The 24,019-nt window shown below is 40.2% G+C and overlaps 1 protein-coding gene across 1 annotated transcript; it reads left to right on the top strand.

Moving 5' to 3' along the window:
• The first annotated feature begins 347 nt into the window (after positions 1-347).
• LOC125374429 lies at positions 348-19,444 on the top strand. The gene is made up of 4 exons (XM_048385308.1): positions 348-786; positions 975-1,511; positions 14,902-14,949; positions 18,475-19,444. Exons 1-4 carry the CDS (start codon positions 348-350, stop codon positions 19,101-19,103), a joined length of 1,653 nt encoding a protein of 550 aa, XP_048241265.1. The 3' UTR covers positions 19,104-19,444.
• Positions 19,445-24,019: the final 4,575 nt, after the last annotated feature.

Raw genomic sequence — 24,019 nt, 5'->3', positions numbered from 1 at the left:
GCTTTTCACCTGGGTGGTAAGGTTTATTCATTTCATGATGAGGACCATCTTTGATAAAATGTACCCAACTGTATGCATACCTGACAGGGACTACATGGGCTCCCATAATTATACGATGTCTTACATTTTGTCTCAGAAGGAATACCATCATTCCAGGTTTTGTTTCTATTTCCTTTCTACCTTTTTGTCAAAATAATATACTTATGTATGTGATAATATGAAACTATATCCTCAAAGAATATCATATTATATTGTATTACGTATAGGGAGAGAGTCTGGATGTGTCTCGAAATTATACAAGAAATCCGAAAATGCTTCATATTTAATAACTATATTTCCAGATAACCATGTCGGACTATGTATCAGCGTCCGCCATCAAGGATCTTCTCACCGAGTGCCCAATATGTACAGAACACTTTGATGAGGTCAGACGGACACCTCGTCGTATGCCCTGCTGTGTACAGTCAATATGTCAGGCATGTCTAGAGACGCACAGCAAAGGACTCCCAACGTTATCATGTCCCATGTGTCGACACCAACATAATTTGCAGGGCGGTGTGAAGTCACTACCCAAAGAGCCTATCATCCTAAGGATCCTGGATCATCTGAAGATTGTGAAGGGTCTCGATCTGCCTTGTACGCATTTTCCTGATGGTAACCCTGCCATGTCCAGATGTGATGACTGTGGCGTCTTCCTGTGCCAAGAATGTCTAAATGCCCACAAAAGAGTTCAGTCAATGCGAGATCACCAAACTGTCAGTTTTAAGGAAATGAAAAAACAACCAGGTAAAAGTTTCAATCGTCACCATAAATGTGCACAACACGACCAACCTCTACAGTTCTACTGCTATACTTGTGAGAAGATCGTCTGTGTGTCCTGCACTGTAGTGGACCACAAGGAAGGGAACGGACACAACGTTGTATCCGTGAATGAAGCACACCAAAAAAGGCAAAGTCCATTGACGATACCTTAGTCAAGCTGAGGGAGAAGGCAGAGGAACTTGAGAAAATAAAACAAGGTCTCCAGGAAAGGCATTCAAACATACAGGTGTCAAAACAGGCTGCGGTGGTTGACATCAACAAAGCCTTTGACGTATTGATTGATGAAATACAGCAGAGGAAGGGCAATCTGTTGTCAGATGTTGAAGAGAGATCCAGCAAGATTCTGAAGCTGACACAGGAGGAACTGGATTCCACCAGTAATATTCTAGCAAAAGTGACATCATCTACCAAGTACACACGACAGATGCGGAGTAAAGCTGACAAGATAGAGGATCAACAAATGATGGGGTCTTCAGCTGCCACCTTGAGCGCCATGTTGGAGATGTCACCAAAGGCGTCACTTGTAAGAGCTGGTGTCAGCTTTGCTTCAACTTGCTTCAATAAAATAACCCCCTTGTTGAAGATGGCCAGCCTCGTCAAATCAGTTGTCTTTTCACCAACAGAGACTCCAAATGGAAATAAATCCTTGAAAGATGCAATGACTATTGAACACGAGCATGTGCCACAAGGTAATCAGTCTGTACTTTAATTTAATTCAAGTATTTTCTTAAAGACACTTCCTCTATTTTGATATTTTTGTGCATTTTGTTTCATAACTGTGCAGACGGTTATAAACTATCCCCATATAACTGTGAACCACATGGTAATAATGGCACGTCATGTCTATTGATACTGATTTCACCCTAACACATTTGTGTCCACAGCTGCATATATGACCGAGGAGCCGTTGGGAGTAAAAGGATCGCTCGCATGTGAGTTCACCCTCAGGTTGCTTTATTGATGTGGAGAGCATCACGAAGTGCAGTACAACTGTTCACTGCAATGAAGTTCTCTCCTCACTAATTTAAGTTACTTGAATAGTTACTGTAATGTCAAATGGGTCTATATAAAGATGTTTCTTTCTAAAACTTGTCCCAATTTTACAAGATTGAATGGTGTCTTCAAAAAGTCATGGTACACTGAAGTTGTAAATAAAAGCGACAACGCCATTTCCATGATCATAAGAAAGCTCTGTTAAAAGCAGATCTGTTATGTGATTCCGACAATATCACAACCATGTGTTTATGAATCACTATTTTTACGTGTCGATTTCCAAATTGAAACAGTGTGTTAACCAAGAAATATGTATTTAAAAGAACTCAGTGTCAAACCAACAGACAAACAACAAATGGTATACAATCAACAAATGTATTACAACATTGAGTAGGTTTACAAATCAATACAAATTACTTCATAGTAATTACAATGACAGTTCACAATATGGTGGTCTTAAAATATTCAATGACAGTATGTAAAATGATGACAGTGGTAAGTATCACATACAAAACTACAGTGGTGATAGCAAAAGTCAGTGATAATACTATCTTCACCCAACGGTGACAGTGGTCAAGCTTTTGAGATTCCCTAGGCAGGGAATCCGGGGTGATGAGTGATCTTCACACGAAAGCTGGACTTGATGTAATGAAATGTGTGAGATACTAGAGCCACGCTCTTCCCCTTATATTCTGTCTGACTAGCTACTGGAAATTTCCACAGAGTGTCATCACAACATAGAATATTCTACATGTTTCTATTACACTTTATCATAATCCACGGTATTCCGGTAGTTTACACATCACACTAGCATATAAATATAATAACTTTCTCATCACTGCTTACCAAGCTCCTTCCCAGCGCGTGACACCTTCGTTACACTCTCGGTAACATCGCTGCCACCAGTGTGGGCGCGGCCATTACAAGAATCTTGAAATTTGCCCTCTAACCCCAAATGTAGTAACGTTTATACTTTTGTTTATGTCTTAGGGAATGCCATCATATTTCAATTTGAAAAGGTTTACGACTAACCATGTTTTCCAGATGAATCTACTTTGTTGTTTTGATAATCAGATTGGTTCGAGATTGCAGACTAACGGAAAACCAACAGTTCAATAGTCTGAAGCCCTAAAGAACCTTTATACAAAATACAGTCCATTGAGTCTTCTCTTCTGTTGACCAGCCAGATCTGTTTGATAACATTGTATGTTAATTGGTTATCTGTCCCTTGGAGAGTCTTTCTGCAAGTGCTTCACGTCCCTTTGGATGGTTGATCTGCCATAGACTGCTTGTGAATCAATAGCGTGTCCCAGTGTCCTCAGACCAAAGTTGGAGACATAGTGAGAAGCTCTTAATTAGCACTTCCTTGGCAGAATCTCTGCACCAACCTGTTTTTCCATAAAGTCTCCTGGCAAATCCGTAAAAGCTGCAATTTCTCCTTGCTGTACCCGCTCCAACCATTCTTCCAGAGATTCATCCGAAGCCTGATGAAAGACTGCAGTAGATCATCTTCCAAACCGCCTTTCGTGTTTCTTAATCGTTTCATGGAAGCTGATGTACTCATCCTTCTCTAGAAGTCAGCTGCTTCACCCATGAGACAGTAACACAGCATATCCAGCATATCCTCATTCTATTGCTGGGAGTGGTTGAAGCAGTGAAATTTCACGGAAAACAAGTGTTGCAAATCATTCGTCTGTGCCTTTTGGATCCTCATTAAGATATACGATTTGCTCACGCAACGGTTGAAATCCCCAAAAGCTGTCCGAAATGCAGACAGAATGTGTATAATCCACCTGTGTTTGATAGAGCACTGATCCTTAAGGCTTCGTCCATAATAGTCTTTGCACCCCAGAGACCCACTAGCGCACTGACAGGCATTAGAGGCATGACCATCATCTTCGACATTCCAAGGGTAATCCTCTTTGGTATTATCATTCTATTGGTGCCCATGGGTACGTGAGCGACATGGTGTTGCCATTATCATAGGATCTGGATTCCATCTGGACAGAAGAAGGTTCTCCACAACAGACCCAATGCTAGAGATTTTATTATCCTCCAGCAGTTCATCTCCAGACACGAGGCTGTGACCCTTTTCTGATGAGTGAGTTTGATTGATTTTATGCCGCTTTTAGCAATATTCCACCAATACCACGGTGGGGGACACAAGAAATGATGGGCTTCACACATTGTACCCATGTCGGGAATCGAACCCGGGTCTTTGGCGTGACGAGCGAACGCCTTAACCACTAGGCTACCCGACCGCCCCACTTTTTCTGATGACAAATACAGAGACCTAGATGCAAAGGTCTCCCGGGTGGATGGGTTTACATGTTTACCAAACCCCTGGTTTTGTTTGGCCTGCCCCCAAACGTTCTCCATACCCAAGGATTAGAGCTTGTCTCTGCTGGATATTCATCTGAGCTCTTTGGAGGACCCGAGGGGCAATCCCCTCAGTAGTGGGCTTTGTCCTAGAACTCCGACTGGACACTTCCGTACATGTACCTCAGATTGAGTGGTTGGCGTGGGTGCATCAGAGAGACGGCCAGTTCCATGATTTTTAGGGCTACTGGTTTCCATGTTTGCTTACCCCAGAAAACCTGCCATTTATCGACATACATGCACGTGTGTGTGTGTGGTTGATTGTACAACTCCGGCCAGTTTTATTGTTCTAGCCCACTGAGATACCATGCTGCAGTTTAACATGAATACCCAACTCAAACGCAGTATACTTGATCCGAGCTGACAGCTCCTTCCTTTCGCTCAATAATGCACAGCTCCAGGCAGGATAACAACAAGTACCATCTTTTAACGTATTTTGGTATGATGCACCCCAGCTAGGGGTAGCTCTTGTGGTAGCAGAATGGCGGGGTATCGTGTATAGGTCGCCCGACATAGGCACAACAGAGATTGATATACATGATATTTATCGTCATTACACCTTCACTATCATTTCATCAGTTCCCTTATTTTATGTCGGTAGAATATTTCCTTAGAAATCGCACTTAGAAATGTACAATTTCCATATGATAAAACATGTTGTTGAAACCAGTATATCTTGAAAGGGTAGATAAGTGTCTCGCATGCGAAACGAAATGAACAGCTGGCAGTCGTCTAAGACGCCTTTGCAGAGTTGCGTCCCTTGTGTACGCTACATACATCCCTGAGACCTACATCCCTTCGGGCTTTCCTCCCACAACTAGAATACTGTTAAATGAATGAATGAGTATGGTTTTACGCCACTTTTAGCAATATTCCAGCAATATCACGGCGGGGACACCAGAAATGGGCTTCACATATTTTACCCATTTCGGGAATCGAACCCGGGTCTTCGGCGTGACGAGCAAACGCTTTAACCATTAGGCTACCCGACCGCCCGAATACTGTTAAAAGCCTAATAAAACCCAAATCACTCAATGACTCATTACATTACAACGTTTCTAGTAATCGGAATTTGTCGTATGTTCCGACTTCACATTCAAAACTAATTACTACACCCCTGCTGAAGTCAGTCTATTTGATACTAAATGTTGTCCAAATATGGCAGGTAGACTTTCGTTTTATTAAACTAATATTTTTGATTTACTGACATGGTATACTTTTTCCCATATAGTTTTATCCTTAATATTCACGAAAAACATAGCAATATATATATATTACACTTCAATCCCACATTAAGCTGACATGCCGTGATATGACTGTTCTACTGTTAAAACAGTGTTAAACCCAATTCACACACGAATATAACATTTAGTTTAGTTGTTTGTATACACGGAAACGCATTCACCTAATACGGACGATGTGTCTTCTCCCCAGATGCGGATCTGGAATGGGTATCCAGTATTGCAAGTGACGATCTGACGGTTTCGGGGCCAGTTGTCACCAATGGCAAACAAGAACATCTTCCACCAAGGACAGGATGCCGACTACTTTCACCTCGCACTGTCCTGACATCAACACCTCTGGTCATCACGCCAGGCCAGACCATCATGTACGGCATGGAGGTCACATACTCTGTCATAACACCAGCGGATAACAATAAAATTATCTTCAAAGCAACTTTGACTGGCAGCCCTTTTGATGCTTACAAGCTGCAGACAACTGGATTGAGTGTATTGTTTGTAACATGCGCAGCTCACAATGGAATATGTCTAAAGGTATAATACAACGGACTATATCTGTCCGATGACAACCTTACACTGAACGAGAGTGGTACAACTTACAGCCTGGATTTGGGATTCGTTCTTGAAGAGGAAACACATACAGTCCATGTCCTGGACCTTAGTCAACAGAAACTCGTCACATCTGTAACTCCCTTTCCGTTTGATAAACCTCTCTGGGTCATGATTAAATTTGGATCTTATCCTAACACCCACTTAACCTGTGAATTATCATCACAGAAAGGAAGAAACATGCATGACGCAATCGAACGCTTGATCCACGAGTAACTGGAAAACGAGCTGATTGACGATGCCAAGCAGATAATGCAGACAGAGAAATAACACTTCGTCTTTAATGTGACCATTGTATGCCAATAAAGCCATAATGAATTGTTTGATAGGCATTACATGTACTTAGAAGTTGACGGATGACAAAGTAGACACAATTTATGAATAACAACTTCTTTAATACTGTAAAGGCGACGTTTCGGTATAGTTCCTTGCTTGACAACGGTATAAGGATTTATACCTTTACAGTATTAAAGAAAGAGTTATCCATAATTTATGTCTACTTTGTAAGCCATAATGGTGTCCACGTAAGCAAGGTTGTAGATATAGCTGTACATTCATTAAAATCACTGTCTTGAGTCCGGTAAGTTCATGCACAAACTTGGACAACAAGAAAATGATCAATCATTTCATCATTGATGTGGCCATTATAGGCCCAGGAGACGAGTAAATATGAAACGTCACAACTTCTGACATGGTTTCAGTTGTCAGTGAATAGCGGTACGTTAGCGCCTTTGTGTGTTCATATTTGATGTTGAAACTTATTGTCTTTTTATGGGATTCGAGGTTAGATTCGGTTTCTAGCAACCTATGCTGGTCGTAAGAAGCGACTTAATGTATCAGGTTGTCAGGCTCGGTGACTTGGTTGATGGCATGTCACGTACCCCGCCGCCGTGGATTGTTGCTCATAATATCAACCACTGGTCTGTCTGGCCGACACTCGATTATATACCAGGATTATTGTGGCGTTAAACAACTAACACACAAGTTTTGGGAGTTCACAAATGTTCAACCCATGTTGTTGTTTTCATAGTGTTGACTGTTTGTGAAGTAATTCCATTGCTAGTTTTACAGTGTCCATCTTGCAGCATGTGAAACTGATATCGTTATGTATATTCTATATGAATGAGGCCAGCACAGTGTACAGCATGCGTTGTGTATTCTTACATGGTTAGTGTCACATGATCTGTTGTTGTTTGGTAATGCTTTCCGTTTCAGTTGCGACGTAATTTATATAGGTGTTATTCTGTCGCAAGATCTGGCTATGATAATTTTGGACAAATACAAGCGCTGCCAATGCGTTCAAAGTTTTCTTTTGGTATAAATCGACATGTGTTGTATACATTCAGACTCTTTATGAAAAGTATTAAGTATATTTTTAAGGCGCCATATATTCCACCATTTCTATAAAAAAAATGACTACAATAATGAGGGTGATATTTCTTGCGAGAAGATTTCTGAAGATATTGTACGTAAGCTTTAATGGCGATTGAAGCAATACAAACTTGAACCGTACAACATTTATCCTATTTCTACGTGTGTGGTAGTATCATCATATGTATTATTCTTAATGTTGACATGCATTCTTTTAACGTTTACAGTAGATTTATAGATTGGACATCAATTTTTATAGTGTGATTATAGAAGTTTTGTCAGTTATGTTTATTTCACGATGTTTTTTCGCGGTGTTGATGTGTGTTTGCCTTTTCAAGACAGCACACAGGGCTTGAATCCTCGAATAAATGTCGGCTTGTTTTTGTTTTGGAAGGTCTTTGACCCGGCGTTGCTGTGCATCTTTTTTTTTAAATATAGTTTCAAATGCCTCTCTTCCAGGTTTTTCCTCGTTGCTTCGGTTTCACCGGCATTTGTTTAGTTTAAGTTTAAACATATTTTATTCTCATGAAAAGGATTGGGCACAAGATATCATAACTTAGAACGCCCTCTCCCATAGACTTACATGTATGCTTATTCAAAATTAATAAATTAAATGATAGAAAGGAAAGAAAAGAAATAGAGAAACGTTTGTACATTCGCTTTGTGGCTCAAACCTTTTTGTTTACTTTATATCTGTATGTTCATTCCTAAATATGTTTTCGTTCACATGATAAGGTAAAATTGCATTACCAACTAGCATCAGGTCAATATTTATCACAAGTATCTTTCACAATTAACAATAGTGAGTGCATCAATTCGTTTCTAGCTGATTTAAATAAAGGACATTCAATGAGTGAGTGAGTGAGTGAGTTGGGTGTAACGCCGCTTTTAACAGTATTCCAGTCATATCGCGGCGTGTCAGCTTAATGTGGGAGGAAAGCCCGAAGTGATGCAGGTTTCAGATGTTTACCACTTCGGTGAAACCCACGAGCACGGGTATGGTGCTGACAAACCTAGAAACATAATTGGGGCGAATCGGGATTCGAACCCACAATCATAGGTTTCTGGCGTGCCCAAGGGACACAACTCTGCACAGCGAATCGCAGCGCCTTAGACGACTGGGCCACCCGTGCCCCCGGACATTCAATAAGAAATTTATATGAATTTTTACAGGGGCTTTCACATCGGCATTTTGGATCTTCGTTTTAAGCTTTGTATACACACTAGTAAAATGCTGAAAGTGCAATTTTCCTTGCAGAACTTTTATAAGTTTATATTTTGTGCGTTTCCAGGGCAGCAAGTCGGACTTAGGCACGCCAGAAACCTATGATTGTGGGTTCGAATCCCGGTTCGCCCCGATTATATTTCTAGGTTTGTCACCACCATACCCGTGCTCGTGGGTTTCACCGAAATGGTAAACGTCTGAGACCTGCATCACTTCAGGCTATCCTCCCAAATTAAGCTGCCACGCCGTGATATAACTGTCATACTGTTAAAAGCGGCGTTAAACCCAACACACTCACTCACTCATATGGAATTTAAGGTTGGATTCATTTCCGGTATATAACCCATATGCTGTTAAATATTTATTGTGCCATTTTGTATACACATTCAACAGTGATCAACTTGTTCTTTAGTTTATTATTTTGGTGTGTTTTTTTTCACTTCTGCGGATGTAGATGGATGATATCATGGAAAGTTCAAAGAAATCATAACTATTTTGAGGTTTTGTCAATGGAACATTGTTTGGTTGTTCAAAGATTTCGCCAAAAGGAAAGGATTTTGTTGATGGTATTATATGATCATCGATTTTCTTAGTTGAAAAGAAAAGAACATGAAATAAACAACCAATGTACATCCATACTATCATCTTTTATTATAGTCAATATATCTATGCTTATCAATTGTGTGAAATAAAATATAAAATGTTGGTTTTTAGTTTTGTGTTATTTCGGCTCGTGGAAAGTTTGAAATAGATTGTGTGACATTAATGATTACTGTAAGTAGCACAGCCTTGATTGCATTGTCGTTGAGTCAGTGAGTAGTCTTACAATAAGTTTAGAAATACTATTAAAAAATATTGTAATACACTCACACACTCACTCACTCACTCGACCCGTGACGACCCGGGTTAGAATAGGTCTTCGGCAACCCATGCTTGCCGTAAGAGGCGACTAACGGGATCAGGTGATCAGGCTCGCTGACTTGGTTGATGCATGTCATCGTGTGGATCAATGCTCATGATGTGAGTCACTGGATTGTCTGTCCAGATTCGATTATTTACAGACCCGCAACATATAGATTGAATATTGCCGAGTGCTCACTCACTCACTCACCCTACCTGTAAGTGAAAAACAACAGACAGACACTTGTCGTTTTGTACTCTCCGTGTTTATGCAGGCAGACTAAGGCCCTGGAAATGTTCCATTACAAAAATGAAAAATACATTCACCTACAACACATTGTACCACACAGAAACAAAGGGACATAATGCACATGTAAACGGGGAGGTTGAGCTTGTTGAAATGTTACATATTGTCATGGAAATGGAAAGTTCGTTCTGAAACGATAAATCAAGATTTGGAGCATCATAGAGGGTCACGTATCTTGCTATACCTTACTTTGAGTAGAGTGTGTCATGTTATTCCACACCATGGAGTGTAATATAGCATGTTAAACTACAAATTCAGCGTCGCGTATCTTGCTATACGTTACTTTAAGTAGACTGCCTCATGTTATGCCACAAAATGGAGTGCAATATATCATGTTAAACCACAAATAAATTTAGCAGTCAAATACCTAGAATATTGCTGAGTGTGGCTTTAAACAACATATAAACAAAGAATCAATTCTTTATATCTCGCCTCGTGCAGGATTTGCGTGTAAAGTTGGAAAACACTTGCAGCCTATCGTGATAAGAATAAAGACACTCTGTGGTAACACTTGACTGGTCGTTAGTTATGTTATTAAGTGGTACACATTGGTGACATCTCTTCTTGACGTACATACTTCTCTATATGTTTCTATGGTTCGCGTTTCTTTTGGTGGTGAGAATATATACTTGTGGCAGGATACGAAACGTAGCTAGTTACTTGTCGTTAGTACAGCTGATACAGTGACAAATTTCATAAAGATAGTAAAGAAGCAGCGGTGAATAGTCACGATTTCGCAGCTAACCAAATCAGAGAATCGAACCTGTATCGTCAGCGTGACCACTGTCGCATTGTCGCATACATGTATATATTAATGACTGCTTATTTTCAATATTTTAACAACGCACGATCTATGATTTACAGATAAAAGCGACAAAACCCTTTCCATATTCATAAGAAATCTCTGCTACAAGCAGAGTCGATTGTACGATCTGGACTATATCATGAGCATGTGTTATGAATCACTATCAAACAGTTATGATGCCAGGTGTTCCTGGAAAGGTGGGCGTATCCAAGCCCGGTTTGCATCGGTCACCGATGCGTCACATTTGAAAATGTCCTCCACATGTCAATATAAAACTTTTTGAAAGCTTTAGTGAGGCATTGAATGCTGTATCCTTGATTAAACAACTTCTGTTCAACAGTCGTATGACGCTCTTTGAAATCTTAGTGAAAAGAGGATGCTTCATTGTATCTCAAAAGTTGTGAAATGTCAACACCAAAGGCTTGAGCTGCTGGAATATTACTCGACATGAAGGGAAAGTGGACTACTGGAAAGTTGACTTCATAGATGATCGCGCCCAGGGAGTGAACCCAGCAATAAACAATACCAATTATAAACAAAACATATTTTTATTAATGCACTTGGAAAAGCACCAAATATCTCAGATGTTTACCTGTGATGTGTTAACATACTTTATTATCGACAGCAGTTCTTCACATCGGACTATGTATCTGCATCCGCCATCTAGGACCTCCTAAAGGGGCATTCACACGGTACAACTAGTTGAATGTGAATGCCCCGTAACCGGGTGTCCAATACGCACAGAATACTTTGAAAAGGTCCCGGCGACTTAATGGATCGAGTGGTCAGTCTCAGTGACTTGGTTCAATGCGTATCATCGCGCACTGACAGCGTGAGACGTTGCTCGTTATATCAATCACTAGTGTGTCCGACTCAATTATTTACAGACCATTGTCATACAGCTTGACATATTGAGTTCAGCAATAAAAAAAGAAATTAAAAAAAACTGCGGTATAATGGAACATAACTAGTTTGTTTTTGTATAAGCCTGCCATGTTTATATTTATGTGATACTTCATACGTAGAACAGTGTAAAGGATCTTTACTACAATATGGATTCAAATATTTTAAGATGCTTCAAATGTGATATACATTTTAACAATAAACGTCAAGTTACAAAACGAAACTAGACACAGCGCATGTCTGGAACCTTCCCCGTAACTATAACTACATGGATAACGACTTCCGCATTCCTGGCAGACATGTTACTACGATGGTGGTATTGATACGCATTAAAGACAGAGAGAGCTAGTGATGACTAAGAATTATATGTCCGTTCATAATACAATACAATATCAAGGTAAGTGATTTCAATAATCAGTGAGTTCACTTTGAATTAATTCTACAATGGCGCTTTGGAATGAATACAAAACAATCTAGGTTGTGACCAAGAACGCAAAGAACAAGAGAGCTTACTTTTGAAGGAAACCGAAATCCTCATCATATTTGTTGATCATATTCGAAATCGTATCTAGTGGGCGTGGTAAATGTATGCTTATTGACGACCTGCTTTTAATACAAGCTTATGTCTGTGTAAATATATTCCTTTGCCGCTCGTTACGTCGTGTAGTTAGGTTATTCATGGCTGGTAGAACGGACAGTGTTGGAGAGAATGGGTAATTATCGACCCGGGTGCCGGTTGACGAGCTAGGCATGCTCATTGACTGTGGATCGATCTGACTACCTGTGTTGAAGGGAGGGGCTCCTTATCTCTCGGGTCTCGGCGGGTGTCGGGTCCCCTGCCTGGGGGCGTCCTGGGTGTAGTTATTTGGTGACCGCTAGGTTGTCCGGAGCTCAGGAGTTATAAATACCTACGGCTATTCATTTTGAATGGATATTTTGCACCAGCGTGAAAAGTATTGATGTACTGGCCGGTAGACTGACAAACTTGGAATAGTACTCCCTATATGTATTTTGACAACGAATAACGTTGCAGACTATCACGGAATAACCAATTCACCTGAACAGAACTAAATATTACGCCCAATGGGTAATTTGATAACGAATAGCACTCCATCTGACTTGGGATGACCTGTACAGATATTACAGTCAATTAATCATGAGCGACGCTCTGTCCTGATCTGGAATTTCATTGACTATTGCAGATGTCAGAAATGTCTTTTAATCAGTTGAATTTTTAAATCTAAATTTATCATACATGCTGACATTTCCTGTGTAGTTCTCACGCCTAAAAAAACTGTTTATGTGTTGAGGTGATCTTTCAGGCATATGACTGACCGACTGTCAAAGGCAAGATGACCTACATATAGATTTGCAAAGAGTTTTCGACCAGAATAACATATTAAAATAGCATACAGTGTGCGAGTTTAGCCTCAATTTTGTAATTGATATCTTTTCCCGTAAAAACCAAGCCTCGTTCTCAAGTGCGACCTACAAACAGTAAATACAATTTGCCAGCAGATGACATATTCACTCTCTAGTCTCTATCAACTGGATAAACAGAGGTTTCTACTAAAACAACCGTGTTTTTGTACTTTTATTAGTTTTCCATGTTACAAAATATATTCACTGAATATTAATGCTTTTCACCTGGGTGGTAAGGTTTATTCATTTCATGATGAGGACCATCTTTGATAAAATGTACCCAACTGTATGCATACCTGACAGGGACTACATGGGCTCCCATAATTATACGATGTCTTACATTTTGTCTCAGAAGGAATACCATCATTCCAGGTTTTGTTTCTATTTCCTTTCTACCTTTTTGTCAAAATAATGTACTTATGTATGTGATAATATGAAACTATATCCTCAAAGAATATCATATTATATTGTATTACGTATAGGGAGAGAGTCTGGATGTGTCTCGAAATTATACAAGAAATCCGAAAATGCTTCATATGTAATAACTATATTTCTAGATAACCATGTCGGACTATGTATCAGCGTCCGCCATCAAGGACCTCCTCATCGAGTGCCCAATATGTACAGAACACTTTGATGAGGCCAGACGGACACCTCGTCGTATGCCCTGCTGTGTACAGTCAATATGTCAAGCTTGTCTAGAGACGCACAGCAAAGGACTCCCAAAGTTAACATGTCCCATGTGTCGACACCAACATAACCTGCCAGGTGGTGTGAAGTCTCTGCCCAAAGAGCCTATCATCCTAAGAATCCTGGATCATCTGAAGATTGTGAAGGGTCTCGATCTGCCTTGTACGCATTGTCCTGATGGTAACCCTGCCATGTCCAGATGTGATGACTGTGGCGTCTTCCTGTGCCAAGAATGTCTAAATGCTCACAAAAGAGTTAAGTTGATGCGAGATCACCAACCTGTCAGTTTTAAGGAAATGAAAAAACAACCAGGTAAAAGTTTCAATCGTCACCATAAGTGTGCACAACACGACCAACCTCTACAGTTCTACTGCTATACTTGTGAAAAGATCGTCTGTGTGTCCTGCACTGTAGTGGACCACAAGGAAGGGAACGGACACAACGTTGTATCCGTGAATGAAGCACACCGAAAAAAGGCAAAGTCCATTGACGATACCTTAGTCAAGCTGAGGCAGAAGGCAGAGGAACTTGAGAGAATAAAAAAAAGGTCTGAAGGAGAGGCATTCAAACATACAGGTGTCAAAACAGGCTGCCGTGGTTGACATCAACAAAGCCTTTGACGAACTGATTGATGAAATACAGCAGAGGAGAGGCATTCTGTTGTCAGATGTTGAAAAGAGATCCAGCAAGATTCTGAAGCTGACACAGGAGGAACTGGATTCCACCAGAAATATTCTAGCAAAAGTGACATCATCTACCAAGTACACGCGACAGATGCGGAGTAAAGCTGACAAGATAGAGGATCTACAAATGATGGGGTCTTCAGCTGCCACCTTGAGCGCCATGTTGGAGATGTCACCAAAGGCGTCACTTGGAAGAGCTGGTGTCAGCTTTGCTTCAACTTGCTTCAGTAAAATTACCCCCTTGTTGAAGATGGCCGGCCTCGTCAAATCAGTTGTCTTTTCACAAACAGAGACTCCAAATGGAAATAAATCCTTGAAAGATGCAATGACTATTGAACACGAGCAAGTGCCACAAGGTAATCAGTCTGTACTTTAATTTAATTCAAGTATTTTCTTAAAGACACTTCCTCTATTTTGATATTTTTGTGCATTTTGTTTCATAACTGTGCAGAGAGTTATAAACTATCCCCATATAACTGTGAACCACATGGTAATAATGGCACGTCTTGTCTATTGATACTGATGTCACCCTAACACATTTGTGTCCACAGCTGCATATATGACCGGGCAGCCGTTGGGAGTAAAAGGATCGCTCGCATGTGAGTTCACCCTCAGGTTGCTTTATTGATGTGGAGAGCATCACGAAGTGCAGTACAACTGTTCACTGCAATGAAGTTCTCTCTTAACTAATTTAAGTTACTTGAATAGTTACTGTAATGTCAAATGGGTCTGTATAAAGATGTTTCTTTCTAAAACCTGTCACAATTTTACAAGATTGAATGGTGTCTTCAAAAAGTCTTGGTGCACTGAAGTTGTAAATAAAAGAGACAACGCCATTTCCATGATCATAGGAAAGCTCTGTTAAAAGCAGATCTATTATGTGATTCCGACAATATCACAACCATGTGTTTATGAATCACTATTTTTACCTGTCGATTTCCAAGAAATATGTATTTAAAAGAACTCAGTGTCAAACCAACAGACAAACAACAAATGGTATACAATCAACAAATGTATTACAACATTGACTAGGTTTACAAATCAATACAAATTACTTCATAGTAATGTCAATGACAGTACACAATATGGTGGTCGTACCATATTCAATGACAGTATATAAAATGATGACAGTGGTAAGTATCACATACAAAACTACAGTGGTGATAGCAAAAGTCAGTGATGATACTATCTTCACCCAACGGTGACAGTGGTCAAGCTTCTGGGATGGCCTAGGCAGGGAATCCGGGGTGATGAGTGATCTTCACACGAAAGCTGGACTTGATGTAATGAAATGTGTGAGAGATACCAGAGACACGCTCTTCCCCTTATATCCCGTCTGACTAGCTACTGGAAATTTCCACACAGTGTCATCACAACATAGAATATTCTACATGTTTCTATTACACTTTATCACAATCGATGGTATTCCGGTAGTTTACACATCACACTAGCATCTAAATATAATAACTTTCTCACCACTGCTTACATTAAATAGTACTACATTCCTGACAACTACTCAATGTCCACAACGCACAATCTTTTACTACAATTGTTAGTTTTTTCAACAGTTCAATAGTCTGAAGCCCTAAAGAACCTTAATACAAAATACAGTCCATGGAGTCTTCTCTTCTGTTGACCAGCCAGATCTGTTTGATAACATTGTATGTTAATTGGTTATCTGTCCCTTGGAGAGTCTTTCTGCAACTGCTTCACGTCCCTTTGGATGGTTGATCTGCCATAGACTGCTTGTGAATCAATAGTGTGTCCCAGTGTCCTCAGACCAAAGTTGGAGACATAGTGAGAAGCTTCTTAATTAGCACTTCCTTGGCAGAATCTCCGCACCAACCTGTTTCTCCATAAAGTCTCCTGGCAAATCCGTAAAGGCTGCAATTTCTCCTTGCTGTACCCGCTCCAACCATTCTTCCAGAGATTCATCCGAGGCCTGATGAAAGACTGCATTAGATCATCTTCAAAAACGCCTTTCGTGTTTCTTGATCGTTTCATGGAAGCTGATGTACTCATCCTTCTCTAGAAACAAGGGGAAGAAGTCAGCTGCATCACCCATGGACAGTAACACAGCATATACAGCAGATCCTCATTCTATTGCTGGGAGTGGTTGAAGCAGTGAAATTTCACGGAAAACAAGTGTTGGAAATCATTCGTCTGTGCCTTTTGGATCCTCATTAAGATATACGATTTGCTCACGCAATGGTTGAAATCCCCCAAAATTGTCCGAAATGCAGACAGGATGTGTATAATCCACCTGTGTTTGATAGAGCACTGATCCATAAGGCTTCGTCCATAATAGTCTTTATACCCAAGAGACCCACTAGCGCACTGACAGGCATTTGGGGAATGACCATCATCTTCGACATTCCAAGGGTAATCCTCTTTGGTATTATCATTCTATTGGTGCCCATGGGTATGTGAGCGATATGGTGTTGCCATTATCATAGGATCTGGATTCCACCTGGACAGAAGAAGGTTCTCCACAACAGACCCAATGCTAGAGATTTTATTATCCTCCAGCAGTTCATCTCCAGACACGAGGCTGTGACCCTTTTCTGATGAGTGAGTTTGATTGATTTTATGCCGCTTTTAGCAATATTCCACCAATACCACGGTGGGGGACACAAGAAATGATGGGCTTCACACATTGTACCCATGTCTGGAATCGAACCCGGGTCTTTGGCGTGACGAGCGAACGCCTTAACCACTAGGCTACCCGACCACCCCACTTCTTCTGATGACAAATACAGAGACCTTGATGCAAAGGTCTCCCGGGTGGATGGGTTTACATGTTTACCAAACCCCTGATTTTGTTTGGCCTGCCCCCAACCATTCTCCATACACAAGGATTAGAGCATGTCTCTGCTGGATATTCATCTAAGCTCTTTGGAGGACCCGAGGGTCAATCCCCTCAGTAGTGGGCTTTGTCCTAGAACTCCGACTGGACATATCCGTACATGTACCTCAGATTGAGTGGTTGGCATGGGTGCATCAGAGAGACGGCCAGTTCCATGATTTTTAGGGCTACTGGTTTCCAGGTTGGCTTACCCCAGAAAAAAACTGCCATTTATCGACATGCATGCACGTGTGTGTGTGTGTGTGGTTGATTGTACTACTCCGGCCAGTTTTATTGTTCTAGCTCACTGAGATACCATGCCGCAGTTTAACATGAATACCCAACTCAGACGCAGTATACTGGATCCGAACTGACCGCTCCTTGTTTTAGCTCCATAATGCACAGCGTCATGCAGGATAACAACAAGTACTATCTTTTAACTTATTTTGGTATGATGCAGCCCAGCTAGGGGTAGCTCTTGTGGTAGCAGAATGGCGGGGTATCGTGTATAGGTCGCCCAACATGGGCACAACACAGATTGATATACATGACATTTATCGTCATTACACCTTCATTTCATCAGTTCCCTTATTTTATGTCGGTAGAATATTTCCTTAGAAATCGCACTTAGAAATGTACAATTTCCATATGATAAAACATGTTGTGGAAACCAATATATCTGGAAAGGGTAGATTAGTGTCTCGCATGCGAAACGAAATAAACAGCTGGCAGTCGTCTAAGAAGCCTTTGCAGAGTTGCGTCCCTTGTGTACGCTACATACATCCCTGAGACCTACATCCCTTCGGGCGTTCCTCCGACAACTAGAATACTGTTAAAAGCGAATAAACACACAAATCACTCACTGACTCATTTCATTACAAAGCATATGTTTCTAGTAATCGGAATTTGTAGTATGTTTCGACTTCACATTAAAAACTAATTACTACACCCCTGCTGAAGTCAGTCTATCTGATACTAAATGTTGTCCTTCAATTGTCCAAATATGGCAGGTAGACTTTCGTTTTATGAAACTAATATTTATTTCTGATTTACCGACACGTTATACTTTAACCCATATAATATTATCCATACAATTTACGGAAACCATAGCAATATTAATATAACACTTTCATCCCACATTAAGCTGACACGCCGTGATATGACTGGTACTGTTAAAACGGTTAAACAAACAATTCACACACGAATATAACATTTAGTTTAGTTGTTTGTATACACGGAAACGCATTCACCTGATACGAACGATGTGTCTTCTCCCCAGGTGCGGATCTGGAATGGGACTCCAGTATTGCAAGTGACGGTCTGACGGTTTCTGGGCCAGTTGTCACCAATGGCAAACAAGAACATCTTCCACCAAGGACAGGATGCCGACTACTTTCATATCACAGAGTCCTGACATCAACACCTCTGGTCATCAGGCCAGGACAGACCATCATGTATGGCATGGAGGTCACATACTCTGTCTTGACACCAGAGGATAACAATAAAGTTATCTTCGAAGCAGCTTTGACTGACAGCCCTGTTGATGCTAACAAGACCCAAACAACTGGATTGAGTGTATTGTTTGTAACATGCCCAGCTCATAATGGAATATGTCTACAGGTGTACTACAACGGACAATGTCTGTCCCATGGCAACCTTACACTGAACGAGAGTGGTACAACTTACAGCCTGGATTTGGGATTCGTTCTTGAAGAGGAAACACATACAGCCCATGTCCTGGACCTTAGTCAACAGAAACTCGTCACATCTGTAACTCCCTTCCCGTTTGATAAACCTCTCTGGGTCACAATTCATTTTGCACCTTATCCTAACACCCACTTAACCTGTGAATTATCATCACAGAAAGGAAGAAAAATGCACGCATTCGAACGCTTGATCCACGAGTAACTAGAAAACGAGCTGATTGACGATGCCAAGCAGATGATGCAGACAGAGAAATAACACTTCGTCTTTAATGTGACCATTGTATGCCAATAAAACCATAATGAATTGTTTGGTAGGCATTACTTAGAAGTTGACGGATGACAAAGTAGACTCAATTTATGAAAAACAACTTCTTTGGTACTGTAAAGGCGACGTTTCGGTATAGATCCTTGCTTGACAACGGTAAAGGATCTATACCGAAACGTCGCCTTTACAGTATTAAATAAAGTGTTATGCTTAAATTGTGTCTACGTTGTAAGCCATAATGGTGTCCACGTAAACAAGGTTGTATACATAGCAGTACATTCATGCAAATCACTGTATTATGTCCGGTAAGTTCATGCACAAACTTGGACAACAAGAAAATGATCAATCATTTCATCATTGATGTGGCCATTATAGGCCAAGGAAACGAGTAAATATGAAACGTCACAACTTCTGACATGGTTTCAGTTGTCAGTGAATAGCGGTACGTTAGCGCCCATTAGTGTGTTCATATTTGATATGTTTAAACACTTATTGTCCTTCCATTGGATTTGGGGTTAGATTTGATCCCTAGCAACCTATGTTGGTCGTAAGAAGCGACTTAATGGATCAGGTTGTCAGGCTCGGTGACCTGGTTGATTGCATGTCACGGACCCCGACGCCGTGGAATGTTGCTCATAATATCAACCACTGGGCTGTCTGGTCCACACTCGATTATATACCAGGTATATTGCTAAGTGCGGCGTTAAACAACTAACACACAAGTTTGGGGAGTTCACAAATGTTCAACCCATGTGGGGTTTTTTCATAGTGTTGACTGTTTGTGAAGTAATTTCATTGTTAGTGTTACGGTATCCATCTTGCAGCAGGTGGAACTGATATCGTTATGTATATTCTATATGAATGAGGCTAGCACAGTGTACAGCATGCGTTGTGTATTCTTACATGGTTAGTGTCACATGATCTGTTGTTGTTTGGTAATGCTTTACGTTTCAGTTGCGACGTAATTTATATAGGTGTTATTCTGTCGCAAGATCTGGCTATGATAATTTTGGACAAATAGAAGCGCTGCCAATGCGTTCATAATTTTCTTTTGGTATTAATCGACATGTGTTGTATACATTCAGACTCTTTATGAAAAGTATTAAGTATATTTTGAAGGCGCCACATATTCCACCATTTCTATAAAAAAAAAATGGCTACAATAATGAGGGCGAAATTTCTTGCGAGAAGATTTCTGAAGATATTGTACGTACGCTTTAATGGCGATTGAAGCAATACAAACTTAAACCGTACAACATTTATCCTATTTCTACATGTGTGGTAGTATCATCATATGTATTATTCCTAATGTTGACATGAATTGTTTTAACGTTTACAGAAGATTTATAGATTGGACATCAATTTGAATAATGTGATTATAGAAGTTTTGTCAGTTATGTTTATTTCACGGTGTTTTGACGCGGTGTTGATGTGTTTGTTTGCCTTTTCAAGACAGCACACAGGGCTTGAATCCTCGAAGAAATGTCGGCTTGTTTTTATTTTGGAAGGTCTTTGACCCAGCGTCGCTGTGCATCATTTTTAAAAAATATAGTTTTAAATGCCTCTCGTCAAGGTTTTTCTTCGTTGCTTCGGTTTCACCGGCATTTGCTTAGTTTAATTTTAAACATATTCTCATGAAAAGGATTGGGTACAAGTTATCACAACTTAGAACGCCCTCTCCCATAGATTTACATGTATGCTTATTTACAATTAATAAATTAAATGACAGAAAGGAAAGAAAAGAAATAGAGAAACGTATATACATCCACATTGCTCACTCAAACCTTTTACTTTATATCTGTATGTACATTCCTTCACATGATAAGGTAAAATTGCATTACCAACTAGCATCAGGTCAATATTTACATCACAAGTATCTTTTACAATTAACAATAGTGAGTGCATCAATTCGTTTCTAGCTGATTAAAATAAAGGACATTCAATGAAAAAAGTATATGAATTTTTAAAGCGGCTTTCACATCGGCATTTTGGATCCACGTTTAAACCTTTTCTAAATAAGTCATTATTTAATTTACTATCATCACCGGCTTTTGTTCTAAAAGGCAGTTCCTGAGTAAACCCTGATGCTTTGTGTACACACTAGTAAACTGCTGAAAGTGCAATTTTCCATGCAGGACTTTTATAAGTTTATATTCTTTGCGTTTCCAAAGTAGCAAGTCGTGGGGTGGGGTGGGGTGGGGTGGGGGGTGGGGGGTGTGGGGGGGGTGGGTGTGGGGTGTGTGGAGCATTCATCTAAGGCGCCGCGAGTCGCTGTGCAGAGTTGCGTCCCTTGGGCACGCCAGAAACCTTTGATTTATTGGTTCGAATCCAGGCTCGGCCGGATTATGTTTCTAGATTTGTCAGCACCATACCCGTGCTCGTGGGTTTCACCGAAGTGGTAAACGTCTGAGACCTGCATCACTTCGGGGCTTTCCTCCCACATTAAGCCGACTCGCCGTGATATAACTGGAATACTGTTAAACGCTGCATTAAACCAAACTCACTCACTCACTCATGTTGAATTTAAGGTTGGATCCATTTCCGGTATATAACTCATAGGCTGTTAAATATTTATTGTGCCATTTTGAATACACATTCAACAGTGATCAACTTGTTCTTTAGTTTATTATTTTGGTGTGGGTTTTTTTTCGCTTCTGCGGATGTAGATAGATGATATCATGGAATGTTCAAAGAAATCATAACTATGTTGAGCTTTTGTCAATAAAACACCTAGCCAGCATAGTTTGGTTGTTCAAAGATTTCGCCAAAAGGAAAGGATTCTGTTGATGGTATTATATGAGCATCTATTTTCTTAGTTGAATTTATATTTTGAAAAGAAAAGAACATGAAATAAACAACCAATGTACATCCATACTATCATCTTTTATTATAGTCAATATATCTATGCTTATCAATTGTGTGAAATACAATATAAAATGTTGCTTTTTAGTTTTGTGTTATTTCGGCTCACGGAAAGTTTTTAAATAGATTGTGTGACATTAATGATTACTGATTACATTGTCGTTGAGTCAGTGAGTAGTCTTACAATGAGTTTAGAAATACTATTAAAGAATATTGTAATACACTCACACACTCGACCCGTGACGACTCGGGTTAGAATAGGTCTTCAGGCGACTAACGGGATCAGGTGATCAGGCTCGCTGACTTGGTTGATGCATCTCATCGTGTCCCAACTGCGTGGATCAATGCTCATGATGTCAGTCACTGGATTGTCTGTCCAGATTCGAGTATTTACAGACCCACAACATATAGATGGAATATTGCTGAGTGCTCACTCACTCACTCACCCTACCTGTAAGTGAAAAACAACAGACAGATACTTGTCATTTTGTACTCTCCGTGTTTATGCAGGCAGACTAGGGCCCTGGAAATGTTCCATTACAAAAATGAAAAATACATTCACCTACGACACATTGTACCACACAGAAACAAAGGGACATAATGCACATGTAAACGGGGAGGTTGAGCTTGTTGAAATGTTAACATATTGTCATGGTTATGAAAAGTTCGTTCTGAAACGATAAACCAAAATTTGGAGCATCATTGAGGGTTGCGTATCTTGCTATACCTTACTTCAGTCAAATACCTAGAATATTGCTGAGTGTGGCTTTAAACAACATATAAACAAAGAATCAATTCTTTACATCTCGCCTCGTGCAGGATTTGCGTGTAAAGTTGGAAATCACTTGCAGCCTATCGTGATAAGAATAAAGACACTCTGTGGTTACACTTGACTGATCGTTAGTTATGTTATTCAGTGGTACACATTGGGGACATCTCTTCTTGACGTACATACTTCTCTATATGTTTCCATGGTTCGCGTTTCTTTTGGTTGTGAGAATATATACTTGTGGCAGGATACGAAACGTAGCTAGTTACTTCTCGTTAGTACAGCTAATACAGTGACAAATTTCATAAAGATAGTAAAGAAGCAGCGGTGAATAGTCACGATTTCGCAGCTAACCAAATCAGAGAATCGAACCTGTATCGTCAGCGTGACCACTGTCGCATTGTCGCATACATGTATATATTAATGACTGCTTATTTTCAGTATTTTAACAACGCACGATCTATGATTTACAGATAAAAGCGACAAAACCCTTTCCATATTCATAAGAAATCTCTGCTACAAGCAGAGTCGATTGTACGATCTGGACTATATCATGAGCGTGTGTTAGGAATCACTATCAAACAGTTATGATGCCAGGTGTTCCTGGAAAGGTGGGCGTATCCAAGCCCGGTTTGCATCGGTCACCGATGCATCACATTTGAAAATGTCCTCCACATGTCAATATAAAACTTTTTGAAAGCTTTAGTGAGGCATTGAATGCTGTATCCTTGATTAAACAACTTCTGTTCAACAGTTGTATGACGCTCTTTGAAATCTTTGTGGAAAGAGGATGCTTCATTGTATCTCAAAAGTTGTGAAATGTAAACACCAAAGGCTTGAGCTGCTGGAATATTACTCGACATGAAGGGAAAGTGGACTACTGGAAAGTTGACTTCATAGATCATCGCGCCCAGGGATTGAACCCAGCAATAAACAACACCAATTATAAACAAAACATATTTTTATTAATGGACTTGGAAAAGCATCTCAGATGTTTACCTGTGATGTGTTAACATACTTTATTATCGACAGCAGTTCTGCATATCGGACTATGTATCTGCATCCGCCATCTAGGACCTCCTAAAGGGGCATTCACACGGTACAACTGGTTGAATGTGAATGCCCCGTAACCGAGTGTCCAATACGCACAGAATACTTTGAAAAGGTCCCGGCGACTTAATGGATCGAGTGGTCAGTCTCAGTGACTTGGTTCAATGCGTAT

This window comes from Haliotis rufescens, unplaced genomic scaffold (genome assembly GCF_023055435.1).
Source record: "Haliotis rufescens isolate VD_foot unplaced genomic scaffold, xgHalRufe1.0.p SCAF_57, whole genome shotgun sequence".
In the NCBI taxonomy this organism is placed as follows: domain Eukaryota; kingdom Metazoa; phylum Mollusca; class Gastropoda; order Lepetellida; family Haliotidae; genus Haliotis; species Haliotis rufescens.
This window is presented reverse-complemented; position numbering and strand designations above follow the sequence as displayed.